The following is a 24,889-nucleotide window of genomic DNA, read 5'->3' as shown; positions in this document are numbered from 1 at the left end:
TTTAAGTTTTTGAAGAAATGCCATATTGTTTTACAAGCAGCTATACTGTTTTACATTCCCAATGACAGTGTACAAGCATTCCAGTGTCTTTATATCTTTGGCACCATTTGTTATTTTCTGATTTTTTTGATAGTGGCCATTTTAATAGTGTGAGGTTGTGTCTCATGATTTTTTTAAAATTTTATTTATTTTTAATTTATCACATACATTTGTCTTCATTTACCCACCACCACTATCTCTGCCGCACCTACCCTACCTCCCCACAAATCTTTCCCCACCTTGGCTTCGTCCCTGTGTCCTTCTCCTTCACACCTCTTCCTTGAACAGACCCTTCCCCTTTCCCATTCCGCTAAACCCCTCCCTCCTTCCCTCCCATCTGCGTTGGTTTCTTCTTTCTTTCAATGTTGCTGTTCATATTTTCCTTGCCTGCTTGCTTTGCTGATTAGGTTCCACTTATAGGTGAGATCATATGGTATGTGTCTTTCACCCCCTGGCTTATTTCACTTAGCATAATGCTCTCCAGTTCCATCCATGCTGTCGTGAAGGGTAGTAGCTCTTTCTTTCTGCTGCGTAGTATTCCATTGTGTAAATGTACCATAGATTTTTGATCCACTCATTTACTAATGGGCACTTCAGTTGCTTCCAGCACTAGGCTATTGCAGATTGTGCTGCTATGAACATTCAGGAGCATAGGCTCTTTTGAATTGGTGTTTTGGGATTCTTAGGGTATAATCCCAGCAGGGGAATCCTTGGGTCAAAAGGGAGCTCCATTTTTAGCTTTCTGAGAAAATTCCAAACTGTTTTCCACAGTGGCTGCACCAGCCTGCATTCCCACCAGCAGTGTACTAGGGTTCCCTTCTCTCCACAGCCTCACCAGCACCCGCTGTTTGTTGATTTGTTTATGATGGCCATTCTGACCGGTGTGATGTGGTGTCTCATTGTGTTTTTAATTTGCATTTCTCTGATGGCTAGTGATGTTGAGCACCCTTCCATGTGTCTCTGTGCCCTATATAAGTCCTCCTTGGAGAAGTGTCTGTTCAGGTCCTTTGCCCATTTTTTTTAATTGGATTGTTTGCCCTCTTGGAGTGGAGTCATATGAGTTCTTTATATATTTTGGAGATCAAACCCCTGTCTGAGGTATCTTTGGCAAATATATTTTTCCATACTGTTGGCTCCCTTTTCATTTTGCTGATGTGTTCTTTAGCCGTGCAGAAGCTTCTTATTTTGATGAAGTACCATTTGTTTATTCTTTCCTTTATGTCCCATGCACTAGGGGACATATCGGTGAAAATATTGCTGCATGGAATATCTGAGAGTTTCCTGCCTATGTTCTCCTCTAGGACTTTTATGGTGTCACAACTTATATTTAAGTCTTTTATCCACCTTGAGTTTATTTCTGAGTATGGTGTCAGTTGGTGGTCGAATTTCAATTTTTTGCATGTAGCTGTCCAGGTCTCCAAACACCATTTGTTGAAGAGGCTATTTTTACTCCATTTTATTCTTCTGCACCCTTTGTCAAATATAATTGACCATTGAGACATGGGTTTATTTCTGGGCTCTCTATTGTGTTCCATTGATCTATGTGTCTGTTCTTATGCCAGTACAAGACTGTTTTGATTGAAGTGGCCTTGTAATATAGTTTGATGTCAGATATTGTGATTCCCCCCTACATAGCTTTTGTTTCTCAAAAGTGCTGCAGCTATTCAGGGTCATTTATGGTTCCATAAAAATTTTTTGAATGTCTGTGTCTGTGAAAAACACCATTGATATTTTAGTAGGGATTGCATTGAATCTATAAATTGCTTTGAGTATGGACATTTTGATACTGTTAATTCTTTCAAACCATGAACATGGTATATGCTTCCATTTATTTGTGTCTTCCTTAATTTATTTCTCCAGTGTTGTATAGTTTGTGGAGTACAGGTCTTTGACCTCCTTGGTTAAGTTTATTCCTAGGTACTTTATTTTTCTTGTTGCTATGGCAAAGGGGATTTTTTCCCCCTGATTTCTGTGTTTGATACTTCATTTTTGGTGTACAAAAACGCCTTTGATTTCTGAATATTGACTTTGTATCCTGCTGTTTTGCCAAATTCACTTATTAGGTCAGGTAGTTTTTTGGAGGAGTCTATGGGGTTTTCCATGTGCACTATCATGTCATCTGCAAATAAAGACAGTTTTACTTCCTCCTTTCCAATTTAGATGCCTTTATTTTTCTTGTCTGATGACTGTGGCTAAGACTTCCACTACTATGTTGAATACAAGTGGTAAAGTGGATATCCTTGTCTTCTTCCTGATCTTAGTGGGAAGGCTTTTAGTTTTTGCCCATTGAGTATGATGTTAGCTGTAGGTTTTTCATATATGGCCTTTATTATATTGAGGTGTGCCCCCTTTATTCCCACTTTGCTGAGTGTGTTTATCATAAATGGGTGCTGTACCTTATCAAATGCTTTTCCTCATCTATTGATTTGATTATGTGGTTTTTGTCTTTCTTTTTGTTTATGTGATGTGTTACATTTACTGATTTGCAAATATCAAACCATCCTGGGATGAATGTCACTTGATCATGGTGGATGATTTTTTTTAATGTATTGCTGGATGCAGTTTACTAGTATTTTGTTGAGGATTTTAGCATCTATGTTCATCAGCGATATTGGCTCATAGTTTTCTTTTTTGGTTGTGTTTTTATCTGGTTTTGGGACTAGGAGGATGCTGGCCTTAAAAAGAGGTTGGGACTCTTCCCTCTTCTTGGATATTTTGGAATAATCTGAGAAGGACAGAGGTTAGTACCTCCTTAAATGTTCTGTAAATTCTCCTGTGAAACCATCCAGTCCAGAACATTTTTGTCCTGAGAGTTTTGTGATTACTGCTTCAATTTCACCAGCTGTTACCTATTTGTTCTAGCTTTCTGCTCCTTCTTCATTCAGTGCTGGAATGTTATATTTTTCTAGAAATTTGTTCGTTTCTTTAAGGTTTTCAAATTTCTTGGCATATAATTGCTCATAGTAATTTCTTACAATTCTTTGTATTTCTGTGGTATCAACTGCTATTTCTCTTCTTTCATTTCTGATATTATTTAATTGGGTTCTCTCCCTTTTTTCCTGATGAGTCTGCTTAAAGACTTGTCAGTTTTGTTTATCTTTTCAATGAACCAGCTACTGGATTTAACTCTTTGAATCGTTCTTTTAGTCTCTATGTCATTCAGTTATGCTTGAGTCTTTTTTATTCCCTTCCTTCTACTTGCAGTTGGCTTTGTTTGTTGTTGTTTCTCCAGTTCTTGAAGCTGGAGGGTTAGGTTGTTTATTTGAAATATTTCTATCTTTTTTTTAGTTAGTCCTGTATTGCTATGAACTTCCCTCTCAGGACTGCCTTCCCAGTGTCCCATAGGTTTTGGACTGTTGTGTGTTCATTTTCATTTGTTTCCAGAAGCTTTTTGATTTCTTCTCTTATCTCATTATTGACCCATTCATTGTTTAATAGTGTACTATTCAGTCTTCATGAGTTTGAATGCTTTTGAGTTTTTTTCTTGAAGTTGGATTCTAGTTTCAAGCCCTTGTGGCCCAAGAAAATGCTTGTTATGATTTCAATTTTCTTGTGTTTGTTGAGGCTTGTTTTGTGTCCTATCATGTGGTCTATCTTTGAAAATGTTCTGTATGCATTTGAAAAGAATGTGTCTTTTGCTTTTTTGGGATGAAAGGTTCTATAAATGTTAAGTAAAGCCCATTTGTTATAATGCGTCATTCAGTTTCATTATATAATTGTTGATATTTTGTTTGGAAGATCTGTCCATTTTTGACAGTGGGTTGTTAAAATCTCCTACTATCAGTGTGTTCCTGTCTACATCTTTCTTGAAGTCCTCCAAGGTTTTCCTTATTTATAGGGGTGCTCCTATGTTGGGTGCATATTTGTTTACAATGTTTATGTGTTCTTGATGGGTTCTTCCTTTGAGTATTATGAAGCGTCCTTCTGGGTCTCTTTTTACGGCCTTTGTTTTGAAATCTATTTAGTCTGATATAAGTATTTCTACCCCTGCTTTTTTTTTTCCCTGTCCATTTGCTTGGAATATTTTTTTCCATGCCTTTACTTTCAGTCTGTGTAGGTCCTTTGTTCTGAGCTGGGTCTCTTGTTGGCAGCGTATATGTGGGTCATGTTTTCTTATCCATTCAGCTATCCTATGTCTTTCGTTTGGAACATTTAATTCATTGACATTTAAAGTTATAATGGATAGATACTTATTCATTTTTTCCCTTTGTACCTGTGATCCTCTCTTTCTCACTCTTTTTCTTCATCTTCTTACAGCAGTACCTTCAGCATATCTAGTAGTGCTGGTTTGGTGGAGATGTATTCTTTTAGCCTTCTTTTGTCTGGGAAACTCCTTATTTCACCTTCTATTTTAATTGAGAGCCTTGCTGGGTAGAGTAGTCTTGGCTGCAGGCCCTTACTTTTCATTACTTGGAATATTTCTTGCCATTTCTGTCTGGTTTGTTGTGTTTCTTTTGAGAAGTCAGCTGCTAGCTGTTTTGGGGCTCTCTTATATGTTACTACCTCTTTCTCCCTTGCTGCCTTTAGGATTCTCTCTTTGTCTTTGATATTTGCCATTTTAATAATGATGTGTCTTGGATTGGGCCTCAATGGGTTCCTCTTCAGTGCGACCCTCTGTGCTTCCTGGACTTGTGTGACTTTTTCCCCCCTCCTTTTAGGGAAGTTTTCCATCATTACTGTTTTAAACAGGTTCTCTATTCCTTGGTCCTCTTCATCTACTGCTGGTATCCCTGTTATATGGATATTATTATGTTTCAGGTTGTCCCGCCTTTCCCTAAATGGCCCTCATTCTTTTTGAGTCTTTTTTTTCTGGGAACTTTTTTCTCCCTTGTCCTCCAGCTCGCTGATTCGGTCCTGAGCTTCATCTAGCCTGCTTTTGATTCCTTCTACTGTATTCTTCAATTCAGAAATGGTATTTGTCTTTTCCTTTTGTCTCTTGTTTATAGTTTCTATGTTGTTTTTCAGGCTGGTCTAGTTTGCAGTAAGTTCTTCATTGTTTCCCTGTAGTTTTTGTAATTCTGTCAGAGCTCACTGAGCTTCCTTAGAACCATTGTTTTGAACTCAGTATCTGATAGTTTACTCTCCTGTATTTCACTTCCCATTATTCGTGAGACGCTTCTTTTTGCTTCTGTGCCTTAAATTTCTGTGTATATCTGTGTAGATTTCCTGACTTTGTGGTGTGAACCCGTATGGTCGGAGACTGCTGCTTTTTGTTTCTGGATCTGCCTCTGATGTCAGATGTTCACCCCATCTGACCTTAGGCAGACTGTTCAAGACTTCCAGGAATCTACTGTCTATGGCTGTCTCCTTCAGTTGTTAATCTATTCATGCTGCACTCAGTAATCAGGCTTAGGTACCAAAGGGCGGAACAGAGTCTCTCCTGGGGGCAGGACTATTGTGTCCTCTCATGATGTTGCCACTCAGGGGAGTGGTCTGTCTGAGCAAGATGCCTGCTGTCATATGGTGGGGGAACCCGCACTGGAATCCCACTGGCTACTCTCTTAGTTCTCTTCCCCTAAGCTTCCTTCCCTAGTCTCTCCTCTGGCGCCACCAGCCCACTCTGCCCCCGCCTTTGCTGGAGACCAGCGTAAGTCACTATAAATAAAAATATATAAGTTCGCCCTTTTAAAGTCTCTTTTTGTCTCCAGCTCCCTCTCTCTTGCAGAGAGAAACCCTGCCACTTTTTGCTGCTAACTGTTATCTGTGTACTTTTTGGACTCTGGTGCTGTAGGCTAGAGATCCCCACTTGTGGTTTAGAACCTACTCTTCTCAGAAAGGTCCAACTGGCTGTTTCAATATCCCTCTGGTGCTACAACCCTTGGTTGCCTTGCTCGCCTTCTTGAGTCTGCACCACACTACTTACCAGTTAGGTTGTGCTGGTTGTGCTAAAGCTGATTCTTCTTTCTGTCTGAGGTTATAAGGCTCCTCTCTCCCTATTATTCAGTTGTTTGTTCCAGGTGATATCTCCACAGTTTGATTGTAAATGCAGAAGTGTACTGGGAGAAGGTCAGTGTGACTTGCATTCATTCCTCCGCCATCTTGATTTCTCTCAAGAATTAAACATTTCATTCTTTTTGATATGTTGTATTATTTTTGTCTAGTTCATAATGTTATATAATTTCCTTTAAGAATTCTTTTTAATGGATTTGTCTTTGTAGTCACTTATACACTTTGTTGTCAGTTCTATGTCTTTTGGTTCTTGGTTGTGTTCAAGTGTTAAATTGAAATAGAAATAATCTCATGAATGTTTTAATAGATTTACTTGTTATGAATAATAATGTCATATTCATTTACATTGCTTTATTAAGGATAATAATAACTATCATGTATTGGGTACTTACTATATCTTAGGTATTATGTTGATTACTTTACGTGATCATATCTCATTAACTTCTCCAGCAACCATTTCAGTTACGTACTATTAGTAGACCTGTTTTAAGACTGAGGAACCTGACACACATATTTTAGGTTACTTATTGAGAGTCAACAGGCTAGTAAGTGATTCTGTCTTACTATGTATTATGTGCCTTACACTGTGCTGTGTACTTTTCTAAGCACTTCACACATATTGACTCCTTATAATAATATTAGGATTTGGTACTGTTATTGTTTCCATTGTACAGATGACGGAGCTCTCACAGGACCTTCAACTGACCCATTTTCCATTTTCCATTTTCCATACCCAGTAGAAATCTGGGTGTCAGGCTGGACGTGTGTATAGAGTGGTCAGTTGCTTACCCATTGGGCTGTGCATTGGTTCTGTAGAGGGCAGTTGCACTGTGTAATTGGGGCAGTTTTTCCAGAAAAGACACAAAGTCTCTTTAGGCATTACCTTCCCTGTCTCGCTGACATCCCAGAATTTTTCCTACCTGGACTTCTGTCTGACACTCTCATGTACTCACACACGTGCGTGCACGCACAGAACGTGTGTAATATTCATGTCATCAATTTGAAGCAGAGTACAGTGGCAAAGAAATGGGCTTCAAAGTTGTGGAGACCTGAGTGTGACTTCTCCCCCTTCTACTTATTATCTGTGTGATCTTTCGCAAGTCACTTAATTACTTAGTGTTTTGTTTTCTCAGCTGTGCCATTGAAGATGATGACTATAATAAAATATGTGGGGATTAAATAAGATGATGCATTTGAATACTTAGCCCATTGATTGGCACATCAAAATTCTCAACACATGTCAGATATTTTTGTAATTATTGATATGCAAGACCTTTTTATATATTGTGGATAATTCATACTTTGGCATATGTGTAGCTTGTGCAACTGAATTTTGAGGACTCAGAAAGAAGCCTGCTTTTATCTAGGAAATTTATTAGTCATTTTGAATCTTTATGTTCATTTTATCTTCTTGATCTTTGGCATTCCACAGCTCTTGGAATCACTTCCATCATCCTCAAGATTTAATTTTTGGTGCCCCAGTTTGTAATTGGCCTTGTATAAATGCCAACGTTTAAGGCAATTGCAAACCTGGTACCACAGTCTGTTATGCTATGTGCAATATACAGAAGTTTATGCTGTGGCTGTCACGTAGGAGGGGCAGACAGGCTAGACTACTTAACCTGAGCCCTGGAATCTCTGTTAATGACCCTTGCTCTAGGCACTGAGGCTCAAGCCAGAGTTTTCAGTAGTCAGTTTCTTAGAGCATGGAGTATCCCCATGAGTGACCCTGTTGTAAAAGCATGGTAACCTGTCCAGCCTGGGAAGGTACGAGTAGCACCAAATTGGTGTGCCTCCTCTCTTTTATGGACCAAGCCAAGTCCTGTTAAACTGTTGGTTTGTAATGACCTGCCAGGACTTCAGAGCATTCTCCTTCTGGATGTTCCCTGAAAGCATATTAAAAATCTCTGACAGTGGTTGTTGATTGAGGTGGTAGAGAGACCCCTGGAGCTGAAAGGAAGGAAAAAGGAGTGTCCCTGACTCTGCCTGAGGTCATTTTTGCAAGGGTCCATCACAGGGAGGCTCTGATAGAAGACAGCAAGAGGGATGTAAGAGTCTGGGGGCTAGAGTCATATGAACCTGCATTTGAATCTTGTCTCTTAAGTGTGCTGTTGATCAGATCATTTTGCTTCTTTGAACCTGGTTTCCTCATCAATGAAATGGGAAAAATAGTGGTACCTATCTGATAAGATTGCTGTAAGAATTAAGTGATAGTGCTTATATAAAGCAGTTAATTAAGATACACCACCCTCATGGCAATGATGACAAGAGCATCTGTAAGAAATACACCAGCAAGAATGAAAAGCAGCTTTGGGGATACTGTGCTATCCCCCTGGTCTCCTCGTAAATTCTTTTAATCTTAGGCATATATCTGTAAACTCCAAGAGAAGAGTTCAAGTCCTAGGGGTCTTCAGGGTATGAACTGTTTTCCTGTCCCTGGTATAGGAGAAATTCTGGTATCTCAGGGCTGCTGTGTTAGTGTGTACGTAATAGATCAAGAAAGTGAGAGAGCTAGAGTGAGAGGGATATACTTGAGGTCTAGGAGGCATGTTGACTTAGCAGTGGTTGTATGTGACCTATCAAATTAGCTGTTTTTCAGGAGGAAAAGTCTGTCATTTTTTGCTTCTCTCTTAGTAGTAAGGGACCATTTGTCTTTAATCATAAAGAAAGATGCTTGCTAGAGCCCTGGAGTCCCAGCTGGTTATGAGCCCAGTTCTACAGTCATGCACTTCTTTCCTTTCTAAATGGCAAATGTCGCTGTGTCCTTTGCCAAGGACTTCCTGGCAGGTGGAGTGGCTATGGCCATCTCTAAGACAGCTGTAGCATCCATTGAGTGGGTCATGCTGCTGCTGCACGTGCAGCAGACCAGGAAGCAAATCACTGCAAATAAGGAGTACAAGGCCATTACAGACTGCATGGTATGTATCCCCAAGGAGCAGGGTGTTCTGTCCTTCTGGTGCAATAACCTGGGCAATGTCATCAGCTACTTCCCCACCCAGGCTCTCAACTTTGCCTTCAAAGATAAATACAAGCAGATCTTTCTGGGCGTGTGGACAAGAGAACCCAGTGTCGGTGCTACTTTGCTGGAAACCTGGCATCAGGTGGTACTGCTAAGACCACCTCATTGTGTTTTGAATAACCTCTTGATTTTGCCTGTACCTGTCTAGCAGCTGATGTGGGCAAAGCTGGAGCTGAAAGGGAAATCAGGGGCCTCAGTGAGTGTCTGATTAAGATCTGCAAATCTTGTGGCATCAAGGGTCTGTACCAAGGCTTTAATATGCCTGTGCAGCGTATTATCATCTACCAAGCTGCCAACTTCGGTATCTATGAACACTGCAAACGGAATGGTTCCAGATCCCAAGAATACTCACATTTTCATCAGCTGGATGATTGCACAGTCCATCACAGCAGTGGCTGGGTTGACTTCCTATCCATTTGACAGTATACGTCACCACATGGTGATGCAGTCAGGTTGCAAAGGAACCGATATGTACAGAGGCACGCCAAACTGCTGGAGGAAGATTGCTTGAGATGAAGGAGGCAAAGCTTTTTTCAAGGGTGCATGGTACAGTGTTCTCAGAAGCATGGGTGGTATTTTCGTGCTTGTCTTGTATGATGAAATCAAGAAGTTCACATAAGTGATTTCTTAGTCTTCCCTCCCCCTAAGTCCCCTTCCCGAACAGGCTTGTTGTATTATGTAACATACCTTGAGTATTCTTGGCAGACTGTTGGCTGTCTATCAGTGGCAACTATTTACCGGTTGAAAATGGCAAGCAATAATATTCATCTGACCAGGTTTCTCTTAAAGCCATATCCATGATGACGATGGGACTCAATATATTTTTTATTTCAGTCACTCCTGATAAATAATATATTTGAAAAAATTAAAAAAATCTGAAATATATAAAAAAGAAAGCTACTTAAATCCATCCTAAGAGCCCTCACAAATGAAGTTTGTTTCTGATTTGGTTGTTCTTGACTTATAAGGGATTTCTAGTATGTGTTTTAACAAGTCTGATATTGGGAAACAGTATCACTGCAGGATGCTGGAGCGACCACTTTTCTCCCCACCACACCTTCCTTTCAAGTCAGAGAGCCCAACAAGTAAAATAGATCAACGGAAACCTAGAGGGCTGCCGCTTCTACCCTCGCCACATCCAATAGCAGCCCCTGAAGGCATTTCTAGGAAGGTGAGGGAACAATTTGCAAAACACTTCAGTTGGCTCTCTGGGTTATACTACCCTTTTCAGGTTGCCTTTTGTGGGGAAAGTATTAGAGGTGGCCCTGTAAATAAACAGCCCTGTTACAGAAATAGGTCTCTACTCTAATAACAGAGTGGTTGCCTACTACAGTTCTCCTTTTCTAATGCCACTGTAGCTGCAGCAGTTGAAGCCACTGACTGGGATTGACTGGATGTTTAGGGAGCTCGGAGCTCATTATGTTATGAAGTGTTGTAACCAAAGTGTGTTCCAGAGGTGTTTAGGAGATTTTGAGGCAGTGATGATGCTTTTTAGAATGTTTCAGTTAATACAAAATATGCAGCTTTTTATTTATTATCCAGTGCTGTTTTACAGAGAGCGACTTATTTACATGTTCTCTGATATGGCATGGCATAACCTGACACATTTTTGTCTGCCCATCCATCAGACTCTGAGTGTGACCTAAACTTTATCTTTCTTCCTCTCCAGGCTACAAATGCACATGTTGAATGGAGCTCTTCTAGCCTTGCTCTTTCCTGTGGTAAATACCCGACTGGTAAGTAGCCACTTCTAGGAATATACCAGCAACATACAAAACAGCATTTTCTCGCTATTTTGTTATCCATTGCTTGTCCTCACCCTTCAGCTCATGTGCATATGTGAACGTTATATATATGTATGTATGTGCGTGTGAGTGTATAAAACGTATACATATATATATATATGTATATATATGTGTGTGTGTGTGTATATATATATATATATACTTTACTCTTGAACAACATGGATTTGAACTGCACAGATACAGTTATGTGTGGATTTTTTAAAATAAGTATGTACAGTACTGTAAATGAATTTTCTTTTCCTTATGATTTTGTTAATAACATTTTTTTCTTTAGCTTATTTATTGTAAAAATACAATGTGAAATCCATAAGACATACAAAATATGTGTTAATCAATTGTTTATGTTATTGGTAAGGCTTCTGGTCAGCAGTAGGTTATTAGCAGCTAAGTTTTTGGGGAATCAAAGTTACACATGGATTTTTGATTGTATGGAGGGTTGATGCCCCTAAGCCCACATGTTGTTCAAGGGTTAGCTGTATTTAATTTTGAGGTTTGATACAGCCATATTTGGATACAGTGGAATGTGATGGGAATAGGAGTATTTTGTGGAACTTTGAGGCTGCAATAGTGGTTTAGGCCAGAGCCAGGCCAGACCAAAATGCCTATGGAACATCTTAGAGAGGTTTGATGGAGAGAATGGGGGCTGGGGGCCCCACCCATTAGACAGGTGCTTCCAATGTTTCTAAGCATCTGTAGTGTGGACTCAGTCCCATTGGACCAGGATAATCTGCTGCAGAGCTTTAACGCCCATCTACTTTGCAAGGAACCCCCTTTGGCAAGAATTAGATTCCTTCCCCATTCATCCAAACTCACAGGGAAGTCTGGGCCACACACATCCCCTGCGGCTAGCAGGTAGAATCCAATGGCAGGAGGCTGGGTGATAAACCAGCATAGAGAGAAGCAGGAGCTACAGGGCTGGGTGGCAAGACCCTGTCTTCAGATTCCCACATGTGGGAGTTTAAGGGATTAGCAGGCCATGTTAGAAAGCTCGGGTAAAGAAATCACCAGTAAATCCTTCTACTTTCTATTTTCATAACCTAAGTTTGCTTCATGCATTAAGATCATAGTTTAAATCTCAAAATGATCATCTTTACTCTTTGGATAACATATAGTTTATAAGATCTTTTCATTGAACAGTTGAAAAGTAGGTAGCTAGGGCAAGTTTTATAGCCTTTAGTCACAGAAGAAGAAACTGACACTCATGGAGTTACACACACACACACACACACACACACACACACACACACACACACACACACACACACACACACACCCCGCCCCGGGCTTAAGCCTCTCGATCCTACAGCCACAGCTATACTCACTCTCTGAAGATTGAGTCACACCCTCCCCACAAATACTCATGCATATCCTTATGCTTGTCATACTTTTCTAGATGCATTTTATACATCAATATAAATTAAAAGAAAAATCATCAATCTAAAACAGTAATTTTGAACCCTCAGTACATTCTACGTTCACCTAGGGGTATTGTGAAAAACAAGTAAACTGATGAATAAAAAAGCCCTGTTCCCCCCAGCCTCAGATCACAGGTCTCAGTCATGACCTGTGATGCAGCCTTGGTACAGTGTTTTAAAAAGTCCCTTCTAATGTGGAGCTGCAGTTGAGAGTCACCGATTTTGTGCAGTGATTCTGAAACTTAATGTCCATGCCAATCACCTAAGGGAATGGCTAAAAAATGAGGCTTGCCAGACCCTGTCCCCAGAAGGTCTCATTGAGCGTGTCTGGGGTAATACCAGGGAATGCCAATTGCATGTGCTCTCAGACCACTCTTGGAAAATCAATGTCCTAGTTGCTCAAACAAAGTTACTTCATGTGTATCTGTGGTCCAGGGTCAGCATGAGTTGAGTGCTGCTTGTTAGAAATGTAGAATTTCAGGCCCCACTTAAGACCTACTGCTTCAAAATCTGGATTTTTAATAGGGTGCCCAGGTGGCTTATATGGCCTAGCTTCTTTGTTCCAAAGAGCAGGAAGTACCTTGTAGGTTGATCATTCAACCTCTTGAAGTGAGGAATGCAAGGCCAAAAGAGGGCAGGCCTTACAGCAGGACCTTAAATAATGTTATTTTCCTTATAACGAGATGCCCTAGGAACTTAACTCCTGTTTATATCAATTAGCCTATGATAAAATTGGTTTCATTATACATCATTTCCCTTATATTTGCCAAACCTATCGATGATGTTAAATGAGGACTTACTCTGTTGTCTCTATTGTCTGTGCTATAATAGGCCTGGCACATTAAGTTCAGTGTTCCCCTGTTAACTGGGTCCAGCAGGCACAGGCTTCTGACATAGGTACCTATGCCCTCCCTCTTGCACTTGCCCATGCTGTGTGGCTTACTTGACTTCACATGGTGAACTGTAGAATCAGAACTCCTACCTTGGTCTTAGAGCTATAGGGGTTAATACCCAAGAATGATGTAAACCAAACAAATTGAAAACACATTTCTTTCTGGCTCAGGTTTGTGGAGTGGTGCTGAAGCTCAGGTTACTCTACCTGTGAAAGTAACCTGCTAAGGGACAGAAGTGGATTCAGTGCTATCTCATTCCATCTCTCTGATCACCCTGTTACTGTTTTCTTGAAAGATTTAGAGGTCATGTAACTGAGCAGACGGGGGCCCGTCCACGTGGCACCTTGGTACATGACCCAACAATTTATGCTGGAAGGAACAGGTCTTTATTTACAGTTTTCCAACTTTGGGGAGGATGCTTGGAGCACTTCACCTCGGAGCCCTCCTTTCCCACGAGACCCAGCACTTCCCTTGCTCCCCAAAAGGCTATAAGCCAAAAGCAAACCCAATAATCCCCCATATTATCTTAGGCTGGCTGTGCAAACAGTTCTCCAGTCTCTCTGGAAGGTACCAAAGTCACCATCCTCACTCACCAGCTCTCTCCTTCAGGATCTGGGGTATGTTGTCTTCAGCCTCCATGTAATAGCCCATGAAAGACATAAGTCCCGAGAGTCCAGATAGCGTCTGGATTTGCAAGTCGACAGGTCAGCATCTTAGAAGGGAGTCCTTGGTGTCTCCTGAGTCAACGAGAGCAGGTACAATTAAAGCAGCAACATGTTTTCTTCCTTATTACACCAGGCTGCATGGCTGGATCCTGACTACAGACTACATAGTTACTTGCTTACTTCCTCCCTCTCACATGGCTGCTACCTCATCCCTCCCTCATGGCTCTTGTACTCCCTTACAAGCCGCATGGCCAAATCTCTCATGGCTGTCCACCCTTCATTTAAATCCTAACCCAGAGCCTTCTGCATGACCCCATTTCAGACTCCTTCCACAATGGGCTGTGTTCTGCCAGTCCACGGTACAGTGTACATTATCTCGGCTGCTATCCTTTGTCAGGGCAGATGTGTCTCTGTGCTACAGGGGAATCGCCTCCCTGCTCCTCACATAGGTGCTGTAAGCCCCCCACCCTACTTGAGTCAAAGTCACACCCAGTGAAGTCACAGCACAGCACTTAACTATCAAACTAGCCAAGTTGCCATAGATATGCAAAGTACCTCTCGATTGCCATCCTCCTCTTCCCCCATCCCCCAAACCATGGTTTGTGGGGAATATTCTGTGACCCCTGCACTACACCCTTTTATCCTAAGACAGAGAGAAATCTGCTCTTTCCCCAGTTTTTTAGCAGCTCTATCAGATTCTAGGGACGAGTGGCGCACCAGAAAATTGCCCATAGAGTTAATGTTCCTGAATGTGAATGCATCTAGTCCACAACTTTGGCCCAATAGCCTCTGCCTTCAGTTGAGGTGGGTATGGTTCCTCTAAGCAGGTCACCTACATCTCTCCCCTTTTTGGGACCTTTTCCCCAAGGAAAGCCAAAAAGTATTCTCCCTGTGGCACCACTGAGCATAAGCAGATGTTATGATTCCCATTGTGCAGGCTTGAAAAATAAAGGTCCCCAAAAGCCCATCCACATACCTGAAGTCAGAATGCTGGTACTGAAGTTTTCATTCAAGCATTATTGTGTTACACTTAAGGTATATACCTTCACTAAGCCTGCTAATGTTTCCTTAGCCCTTTTAACACAAACACCAGCAGCAACAACAGCTGATACTTCTAGAGTGCTTACTATGTGCCTGGTACTGTTCTAAGTGCTTTCCATTGACTAGTTTATTTAACCCTCACAATACACTTGTGTGGCAAGGTCCTCTTACTATCCCCAAGATCAAGGTGCCAGCAGGGCTGGTTTCCTCTGAAGCCTCTCTCCTTGGCTTGGATAGAGCTGCCCACTTGCTGCCTCTTCCTATGGTCTTTCCTCTGTGTATACATATCCCTGGTGTCTCCCTGTGTGTCCAAATTTCCTCCTCTTAAAAGAATACCCATCAGATTGGATTAGGGCCTACTATTGATGGCTTTACTCTGTCTCCAAATACAGTCACATTGTGACGTACCCGAGATTATTAGGGCTTCCACATATGAATTGGATGGGTGGCATAAGTCAACCCTTAATAGCTTTATTACTCTATACAGAAAACAACATTTCTCTCTCCTCCCCTCTTTCTCATCCTTCCTTCCCTCCCTTCCTTTTTTCCCTCTCTCTCCTTCTTCCCCTCTCTCATGGCAGATTTGCTATTATATTTGTTGTCATATACTTTCCAAATAAATGGCAAGCTGCAGCCAGGCAGCTTATCAAGAATGCTCAAGTACCCTGGCTAGTGTGGCTCAGTGGATTGAGTGCCGACTTGCAAACCAGAGAGTCGCGGTTCGATTCCCAGTAACGGCACATGCCTGGGTTGTAGGTCAGATCCCCAGTAAGGGGTGTGCGAGAGGCAATCACACATTAATGTTTCACTCTCTCTTTCTCCCTTCCTTCCCCTCTGTCTAAAAATAAATAAATAAAATATTTTTAAAAAAATAATACTCAAGTAATGTTTCTTAACATCAAAATTTCTGTAATGAGCTTTCTCTTAAATGGCAACTTCAGTCATCTGTTAAATAATTTTTATGTCCTTTTCTAAAATGAAGCTAAGAAAATCTCATGGTGCTGGGCATGTGTCTTGATAATTGGCTTTGGTCCAGTTATTTCAAAAGGTTGGGAACCCTCCTGGGCTACACCTGGCCTTCAGGAGTTGCATTTTGCAACCCCTTAGTTGAGCTCCAATTGACTTAAACTAGGACACAGTAAGACAAGCAACTCTTTCTTAAGCCTTTGATCCAGTTAGGTGGGAAGCCAGCCTTTGACTTTTGCCCTTCCTTATTGGCCCTTTATATTTTTAATCCTTTTTTTTTGTTTTTTGCTCATTAGCAGTAATGAGGAAGCAAGGACAATAAAATGAACTAATTAACACAGACAAGCATACACTTATATATATAACGACAGAGCAGAGAAGGTTGGAGGAAATTGCTACAGTCAGCTAAAGGATCAGGAGTCATCACTAAATTTCCATGTGCTGCACTCTGTCCTGTGACTCATTGGCACCAGCTAGAGAATGCCCAGTTCCAGTTCCTCTTGGTTCTACATCTTAGAAGCTGACACCTTAGAAGAAGGATTGTGTATTCCAATGGCCCATATTACAAGTAAGTGCTCTTTGCTGCCAGAATTCTGGAGGTCTCTTTCTGGCGTCAGATGAAGCATCTTAAGGGCATTTTTTCTTTTGCTTCTTTTATTTGTTAAAGATTTATTGATTTATTTTTAGAGAGCGGAAAAGAGGGAGAAGGACAGGGAGAGAAGCATCAATGTGTGGTTGCCTCTCGCTCTTGAGCTCCCCCTACTGGGAACCTGGCCCACAGTCCAGGCTTGTGCACTAACTGGGAATTGAATCAGCGACCCTTAGGTTTACAGGTCGGTGATCAATCCACTGAGCCACATCAGCCAGGGCCGCTTTTTGCTTCTTATGAGGAAGGAAAGGTAGTGTACCATGGAACCATTGATTAATAGATTAGCAGGGAGCTGAAAGCTCATCTGGTTTAATCTCTCCTTGAGGGGGAACTTGGGAGGATAAATGACTTGCTTAATAAGTGAAAGTGGGTGCGCCTAGAACCCAGGTCTCCTGATTCAGGCTTAAGAGCACTTTTTGTGTTGTCTGACTGAAATTCAGGGCAAGTGTGAGTGCTAGTGAGTCGAGGTGCAGGAGATGCTTCTTAGCTTTCCTTCCTCTAAAACAGTTAGGTCATAGGCTTCTATGAGAAGCTGAAGAGGACCATGGTAACTCTTCCTAGATAAATGCACAAATACAATTTGCATATAGTTTCGTTAGGGACACATGGACTTCCACCTCCTACCTTTTTCCCTACAAGCCCATCCATGCATCTCATATTAAGGTTCCCCTGCCCAATCTGTCAGTAATTGAGGGTTTGGAGAATAGATATGCGGCCTGGTTTGTAAGCTCTTTGTTATAGCCAGTGGCTTTTTGGCCTGATGGTGATGCCATGTTCCTCATCTGTGCCTGTGACTTTGCAAAGAATATCATTCTTTCCAGGCTAAACCACCTTCTAGAAAATGAAAACCAAAAAGTGGGAACTAAGTAGGGTGCCCATGGAACCTGGTTGCATATTAGCTTTTCAGTTACCACTCTTACCTTGCAAAACTGGTGACATTGCCCTCAAAATGAGGCACTGTGCCCAAGTGGCATCCCCAGCCCTGTTCCTTTTGCTCTCTCAGGCCCATGAGAGTTTCTTCTCACTGCAGAGTGTTTTGAGGAAGGAGATTGGAAACAGAAAAGAAGAAGTTTAAGGTGCTGGATCAGCCTCCTTCCCAGGCCTAAGACTCTAGAGTGGCTTATAGTTGTGTTTGCAGCCATCTGTCTTCTACTAGAATAATAATGAGAAGAATGATAATGATTTTTTCATCAAGCTCCTTTCTTCTAAAAGGCCAAAAGCCTAGGGTATATTATAATCTCATTATTATTAAAATTGTCTATTTGTGTGTATCCATGTTGATTTATTATATTAGTTCTTTTTCCCTCCTTTACCATCACCCCTCCCCTTTGGCCCAGTACTTTTTTTCTTAGGTGGTTCTTTTGAATGTTTTGAACTGTCAGACTGAGTGGAAGAGGTTAGTAATGATCTTCTTCATTACAGGGGCAGCTACCCACCACCCACAATCACTTCAGTGTTCTTAGGATACAACTCTACTGCTGGCATACCTTGTACCCATGTGTGCTGCTTGAGAAACTTTGCTGTCACCAATGCAAATAGGTTTGAGAATCTCATTCTTGCTAATTGGCACATTGAAATGTGCTAATTGACCTAGGAAGGTTATTTCTGTGACTGGCAAATTGAGCAATTTAAAAAATTATAGTTTGGATTTTGGACCTGAACTAGGAACAGAATGTTCCTAAACATTTAAAAAAAAAAAAAAACCAACCTGGTTTCAAAACAGCCCTTAGCTTTCTGAAGAATTGATTTGGGCAAAATTGCACCTCAGCCTACAAAGGTCAGTGCATTGCTAATCAAATGAATGCAAGCATGTGAGGATGTGGAGGGCTGAGGAGAGTCTGGGATTCCTGGTTCAAACCAAATTATGGGGACTACCCTAGAACATGTAGTTGCTACCTTTATTTTAAGATTCATCTTTGAGAGTCTTGCATTCTCCATGAATTCAGCCAAATCATATCAGTTAATACACAGGTTTTTATTGTGCACTTTTCTGTGTCAAGTATTGTGCTAAATGCTTCAGGGGGTGCAGGAGTAGGTAGAGTACAGACCTGGCCCTCAAGGAACTTGCATTTAGAAATATAAGGCATAAATGCCTGCAAAGTTAAGGCGATATTAGAGTCAAAATTGTGAAAAAGGAACATCACAAGGCAATTTTCAGGCTTAGTGGCTAAATTGTAATTGCTTGAGAGTTCTAAGAAATGGGAAGATTAATATTAGCATTTATAGAGCATTGATAATGTGCCAGGTAATTTACATATTATAATTCATTTCTACAAGGACCCTATTTTACATATGAGGTAATAAGCTTGGAGATGTTAAATGACTTGCTCAGAGTTACATGGTTTGCAAGTGCTAAAGCTAAACCTGTGAACTTTGCACTCTAGTGCACCGTCTCCTACAGTAGCAGTCCCCATCCTTTTTGGCACCAGGGACTAGATTCTTGGAAGACAATTTTTCCATTGACGTGGTTGGGGAGGGATGGTTTTTGGATGAATTAAGCTCATTACATTCAAGCTCACCTCCTGCTGTGTGGCCTGGTTCCTCACAGGCCTGGACCTTGGGGACCCCTGTCTTAGAGTGATCATTAAGTGGACCAGAAAAGCCTTGAAAGACAATGAGAATATGCATGCAAATTGTAGAGGAAAGAGGCCATTCAAGCAAAGGGAATGCCATGGCCAGTAGAAAACAGTAAACTCATTATTGAAATTCTGAAGAGCAGGATGGAGACTCATGAATTCCAGTTGTAGATACAGACTTTGTGATTTATACGCAAATTGTCAGAAGACATCCTGTGACACTGCCTCTGTCACACCTTGTAGCCCTTATAGTGTTTAGATTTTACATGTATTTCTTATCTTTTTCATCCCTACTTATAAGAATTCCTTATAGGTATATGAAGCCCTCTTTCGCAAATATCTCACCCTACTGTGGTTAAGAATATGTACTCAGGGATCAGATTCTCCAGGTTTATATCCTGGCTGTTCTTCGTGTGTGTGTGTGTGTGTGTGTGTGTGTGTGTGTGTGTGTGTGTGTGTGTGTGTAAGAGAGAGAAAGAGACAGACAGAGAGAGAGACACACACAGACTTGGGCAAACTAACTTCTCTCATCTTGAAAACGGAGGTGATAATAGTGCCTACTTCCTAAGTGTTCTGAGGATTAAATTAGTATGTGTAAAGCACATAGCAGAGCACCTGGCAAATAGGAAGCCCTCCATCAGTATAAAACATTAACTATCAGTGTTTGATCCTCAAAAAACACCCTGTAAGTGGATATTAGAGTCTCCATTTTATAGAATGAGATTTAGAAAGTTGAAGTAATTTGCACAGGTACACAGAGGAATTGACAGAACTGATCTGAGAACTTTGGCCTTCCTGATCCCAAATCTCATGGTTTTCCTTCTTCCTCTGCCTTAATTCGATTGATTTTCAAGTATTAAGCCAAATCAGCTCTTTGTAGTAAATTTTATACAATATCCATTAGAGGTTTGGGGGACTGATTATACTTTTGATTTGTTTTTAACAAAAATAATGTATGCTCATTGGTAAACCAATCAGAGGAGTATGAAGAGAAAGCTAATCATTTTACCCCATCAACTTTCAACCCTATCCCCTCTATGATGACCTGTGTTAAAGGTTTGTATGTCTTTCCATTTTTATTTTGCTCATCAATGTAGATGAAGAGTTTCATATTTCTAAGATTGTTGGTTTTTTGGGTTTAGTTTTCCTTGGCATTATATTGTAAACAGTACTCCAGTATATTTTCCTTTAACACAATAGGAGATAAGAAGTACTCTTTTCAGGTGTGGAAATAACTCATTCTTTTCTAATAACTGCTTAGCACACCATCATTTGATTGGACTTTATATTCAGCCTGTCCCTACATTCTCAGCACTGCTTCATAACTATTCTCTGTGGGCATGGATAGTGTCTTTTGTGGTATCTGTCCCCTGCAGGGCCTCACACCTAGCACATAATGGATATCCACAGAGAGAATAAATAAATTAGGCAACCAACCTGAACCTCTGTGATGATCAGAGAAATTGCAAGGATCCCTCTCACATACCTGAGATCTTGGGTGTGAAGATGGAGGATAGATGATATTTTTCCCAGGTAAATTTTTAAACCACTTAAAATAATAATACTTCCGTGTTTACAACAAAGGACATTTACTGTTGAAAATTTGTGAAATACAGAAAAGTAGAAATAAAAAAAAGTCACCAATGCAAAGGTGGCTATTTTTCAATACATGAAAAAAGAAATAACAAAAAGCACAAGGCTTTTGTGCCTTCATCTTTACAAATATGTAAATGTTTTCTTTATACAAGTATATATGTTTATAATGGAAAAAAATAGAAAACACAGAAAAACACCAGAATAAAATAGAAATTATTGAGCAGTAACAACTATTAGCATTTTTGCTATATGTTCTCAAAGTCTTTTTGTTTCTGCATAGATGCTGAGTCAGTATTATGTAGTGATCAAAAGTGCAGACCCTGGAGTCAGCCTATCTAAGGCTCCTGTGCCTTTTAGCCCTGTGACCTTGGACAAATCACTTCACTTCTGTGACCTCATTTTCTTATCTGGAAAATGGTGCTCAGATAATTAGAAATAATGTGCCAGTCTCTGTGACTGGCATATATATATAATGTGCTAATGAATGTCAGATGCTATCACTATTGTTACTTATCTCAGAAATTGAGGGGGGTTCCTATTGACATGGGCTTTTCATGTTAGTTGTGAGTAGTTTGGCTCCAGCATCTTTTTTTTTTTTTTTAGTTTAATTTCGTTAAGTACAGTTGCCTCCATTTTCCCACCACCACTTCCCCTGCCCCTCCCAACCCCACCTCCCACCCTCAATCCTTCCCCACTTTGGCTTTGTCCATGGGTCCTTGATACATGTTCCTTGATTTGACCCTTCCCCTTCTATATCCTATTTCCCCCTTCCCTACTTCCCTCTCATTACTGTCAGTTTCTTTTTTCTTTCAATGTTGCTTGTTATATATTCCTTGCTTGTTTGTTTTGTTGATTACATTGCTCTTTTAGGTGAGATCATCTGGTATTTGCCTTTCACCACCTCGCTTATTTCACTCAGCATAATGCTCTCCAGTTCCATCCATGTCATCGCAAAGGGTAGTAGCTCTTTGTTTCTTTCTGCTGCGTAGTATTCCATTGTGTAAATGTACCATAGTTTTTTGATCCACTCATTTACTGATGGACACTTAGGTTGTTTCCAGCACTTGGCTATTGTGAATTGTGCTGCTATGAACATTGGGGTGCATAGGTTCTTTTCAATTGGTGTTTGGGATTCTTAGGGTATAATCCCAGCAGTGGAATTACCAGGTCAAAAGACTGTTTCATTTTTATCTTTTTGAGGAAATTGCACACTGTTTCCCATAGTGGCTGCACCAGTCTGCATTCCCACCAACAGTGTACTAGGGTTCCCTTTCCTCCACAGCCTCGCCAGCACTTGTTTGTTGATCTGTTTATGATGGCCATTCTGACTGATGTGAAGTGGTATCTCATTGTGGTTTTAATTTGCATCTCGCTGATGGCTAGTGATGCCGAGCACCCTTCATATGTCTCTGGACCCAGCTTCTTGAGCTATCGGGTGATGGCGAAGTGAAGGGAGCATTGATTCTGAATTGCCTTGCTGAGGGAGATTAAAATTCCCTGGCAAGCTTTCTTTTCCACATTGACTAACAGGTTCTTTGTTTTTTGCATGTTTCCAAGAGAGCATGTTTGATGAAGAAACTGGCCAGCTCCTTCACCTCCCTCCTGACAGGTGAATTACGCCCACTCATAGTTATTCTTCACATTTGAATAAAATGGCCTGAGCTTTGGGTTTATCATGAGGCCCAAGCCCCTGAGCCCATGGAGGGAGTAACAGCAGTGAGAATGCCAGCAGCAGCCTTTTTGCCTCTAGAACCTGATGTTCTGTGCCTTTTTTTTCCCTAAAATGAGATAAGAAAGAACAGCCATTGCCAGCTGACAAATCCTTTTTTCCCCAACCTTGACCCACTACCCCAAGCAGTGTTTCTTTACGCAATAAAAGCTTTACCTAACAGGTGATTTCACTCACTCCGGTTGGTGGACAAGTGGTTCTCAACCCCAGTTAGAATCATCAGAGATGATTTCAAAACATAGTCATTTTAAGAAAGCACTCCAGGCAATCCCAGTGTGTAGACAGGTGGCTCTTCTGTGCACCCTCTTCTGTTCCCCTCCTGCCACTGACTGGGACACCTGGAGCATTGAACAGTGAACTTGACCTCATCAAGCATTAGTTTCCTCTTTCATCGACCGAGATTAGTAATATCTGCTCTCTCTACCTCACAGAGAGGTTATAAAGAAAACATAAGAAATAATAAAAGATAGAGATAGCAAAGAGGTTTGGAAATTTTTAAAAAACACTATACAAACAAGTACTTGCCTTGTTTTCACTTTTTTCAATCATTTTTTGAGGGGGTAATTTAAATATAATTTACATAGCATAATGTTTTAAAGGGTATGATTAAGTGTGTTTTAATATTTCAGGGTTGTGTAACCAACACTACTATTTAATTTTAGAATATTTTCATCACCCCCAAAACAAGCATTGTACACATTAGTGATATCTCTCTATTGTCCCATCTCCAGGGCCTGGCAACCACTACTCTTGCTTTCTGTTTCTATGTATTTGTCTATTCTTGACATTTTATGTAAATGGAATCATATAATATGTGGCCTTTTCTAACAGACTATTTTTCACATAGCATGAAGTTTTGAAGTTCATCCATTTCTTGATGTGTCAATACTTCATTCCTTTTTATGGCTGAATAATATGTCCTTGTATGAAATGTTAACCTAAAAATAAAAGGCCAAAATGAGGAACAATAGTGTTTATTTGAAATCCTAAAGCTATTTAGGAAGCACTGATTCAGGCGCAAACCCAAAGAGTGTTCTGATTAGGAGATGAAGGCAAGGGGTATTCATGAGAAGGGGAAGGGGAACAATTGCATGAATTAGAAGAAAGGCATTTCTGTAGGAGAAGATGAACTAATATAGTGATTTTAATTTTAATGAATGTCTTTAATTTTCAGTCCAGTAGTTAGAATGTCTGCTTTCTTGTTACCTTGGCAAACAGTTGTTGGGGATACAGGGCTGCTTTAGGCCCAGTCAAAGGTTATTTTGCCCACTTTTAACAGTCCAAAAGTTTGAGGAGTAAGATGTGCAAGTCAGTTTCTCTGGGATGGATGCTCCAACTCCATCTTGTAGTGGCTCCATTTATATTATTTTTCTCAGATACCCCATATTTTGTTCATCCATCCATTCATTGATGGGCATTTAGATTGTTTCTACCTTTTGGCTATTGTGAATAGTGCTGCTATGAACATTCATGTAACATCTCTCTGAATGTCTGTTTTGGGTAGATACCTAGAAAAACTGCTGGGTCATATGGTGACTCCATGTTTAACCTTTTGAGGAACTGCCAAATTGCTTTCCAAAGTGGCTCTACCATTTTATATTTCCAGAAGAAAGGTATGAGGATTCCAGTTTCTCTGTAGCCTCACCAACTCTTTTTATTGCCTATTTTTTTTATTATAAACATCCCAGTAGTTATATATATAGCAGTAACTTTTGCTGATTTGATTGTATTTTCTGATGACTAATGATACTGCGCACTGTTTCAGGTACATTTGTACAACCTGTTCAGAGAAATGTCTTTTCAAAGCCTTTCTTAGGTTTTATTGGATTATTTCTTTTTGATGTGAGAGCTATTATGTATTTTGAACACTAGACTATCAACAGATAGGATTTTAAATATTTTCTCCCATTCTGCAAGTTGTCTTTCCATTTCATTGATGATATCTTTTGAAGCACAAAACCTTTAAACATTTTTAATATATAAATTATGTTTATTCTATTACAGATGTCTCAATTTTTCCCCCTTTACTCCCCTCAACCCATCCCACCCCCATCCCCCCTCCCACACGCAACTCCCACTCTGTTGTCCATGTCCATGGCTCATTCATACATGTTCTTTGTCTAGTCCCTTCCCCTTCTTTCCACCATTGTCCTCTTTCCCCATCCCCTCTGGTCACTTTCAGTCTGCTCCATGTTTCCGTGCCTGTGGTTTATTCTGTTCGTTAGTTTATTTTGTTGAATAGAGTCCACATATAGGTGAGACCATATGGTATTTGTCCTTTGCCCCCTGGCTTATTTCACTTAGCTTAATATTCTCCAGTTCCATCCATGTTGTCACAAAAGGTAGAAGTTCCATCTGTCTCTCTCTCTCTCTTTCTTTCTTTCTTCCTTAAATGCCGATTGATTATATTTATTTTTTAAATGTCAAAGTTACTTATAAAATATTAAAAAATTTAAAACAATTATAAAGTCTCAGCAATTAAACCAACATAACACCAGCACAGAAATAATCAAGTAGATCAATGAAATATAATGAGCATTCTAGAGG

At 40.4% G+C, this 24,889-nt stretch overlaps 1 protein-coding gene and 1 pseudogene across 2 annotated transcripts in view; both read left to right on the top strand.

The window, feature by feature from the left end:
• Positions 1 to 24,889, top strand: part of TMEM164 (transmembrane protein 164) — a 214,073-nt gene that overhangs the window by 120,995 nt on the left and 68,189 nt on the right. For both annotated transcript variants that reach the window (XM_054580368.1, XM_054580367.1), the window contains exon 4: positions 10,677 to 10,743. In XM_054580368.1, the coding sequence (XP_054436343.1) occupies positions 10,677 to 10,743 (67 nt within the window). The remainder of the gene's footprint in view (positions 1 to 10,676; positions 10,744 to 24,889) is intronic.
• Positions 8,733 to 9,626, top strand: LOC129076183 (ADP/ATP translocase 2-like; annotated as a pseudogene).

The sequence above is a fragment of the Pteronotus mesoamericanus genome, unplaced genomic scaffold (assembly GCF_021234165.1).
Source record: "Pteronotus mesoamericanus isolate MK-2021 breed Mesoamerican mustached bat unplaced genomic scaffold, CSHL_Meso_final contig_58, whole genome shotgun sequence".
Classification (NCBI taxonomy): Eukaryota; Metazoa; Chordata; class Mammalia; order Chiroptera; family Mormoopidae; genus Pteronotus; species Pteronotus mesoamericanus.
The sequence above is the reverse complement of the archived record's forward strand: the minus strand, read 5'-3'. Positions and strand labels throughout refer to the sequence as shown.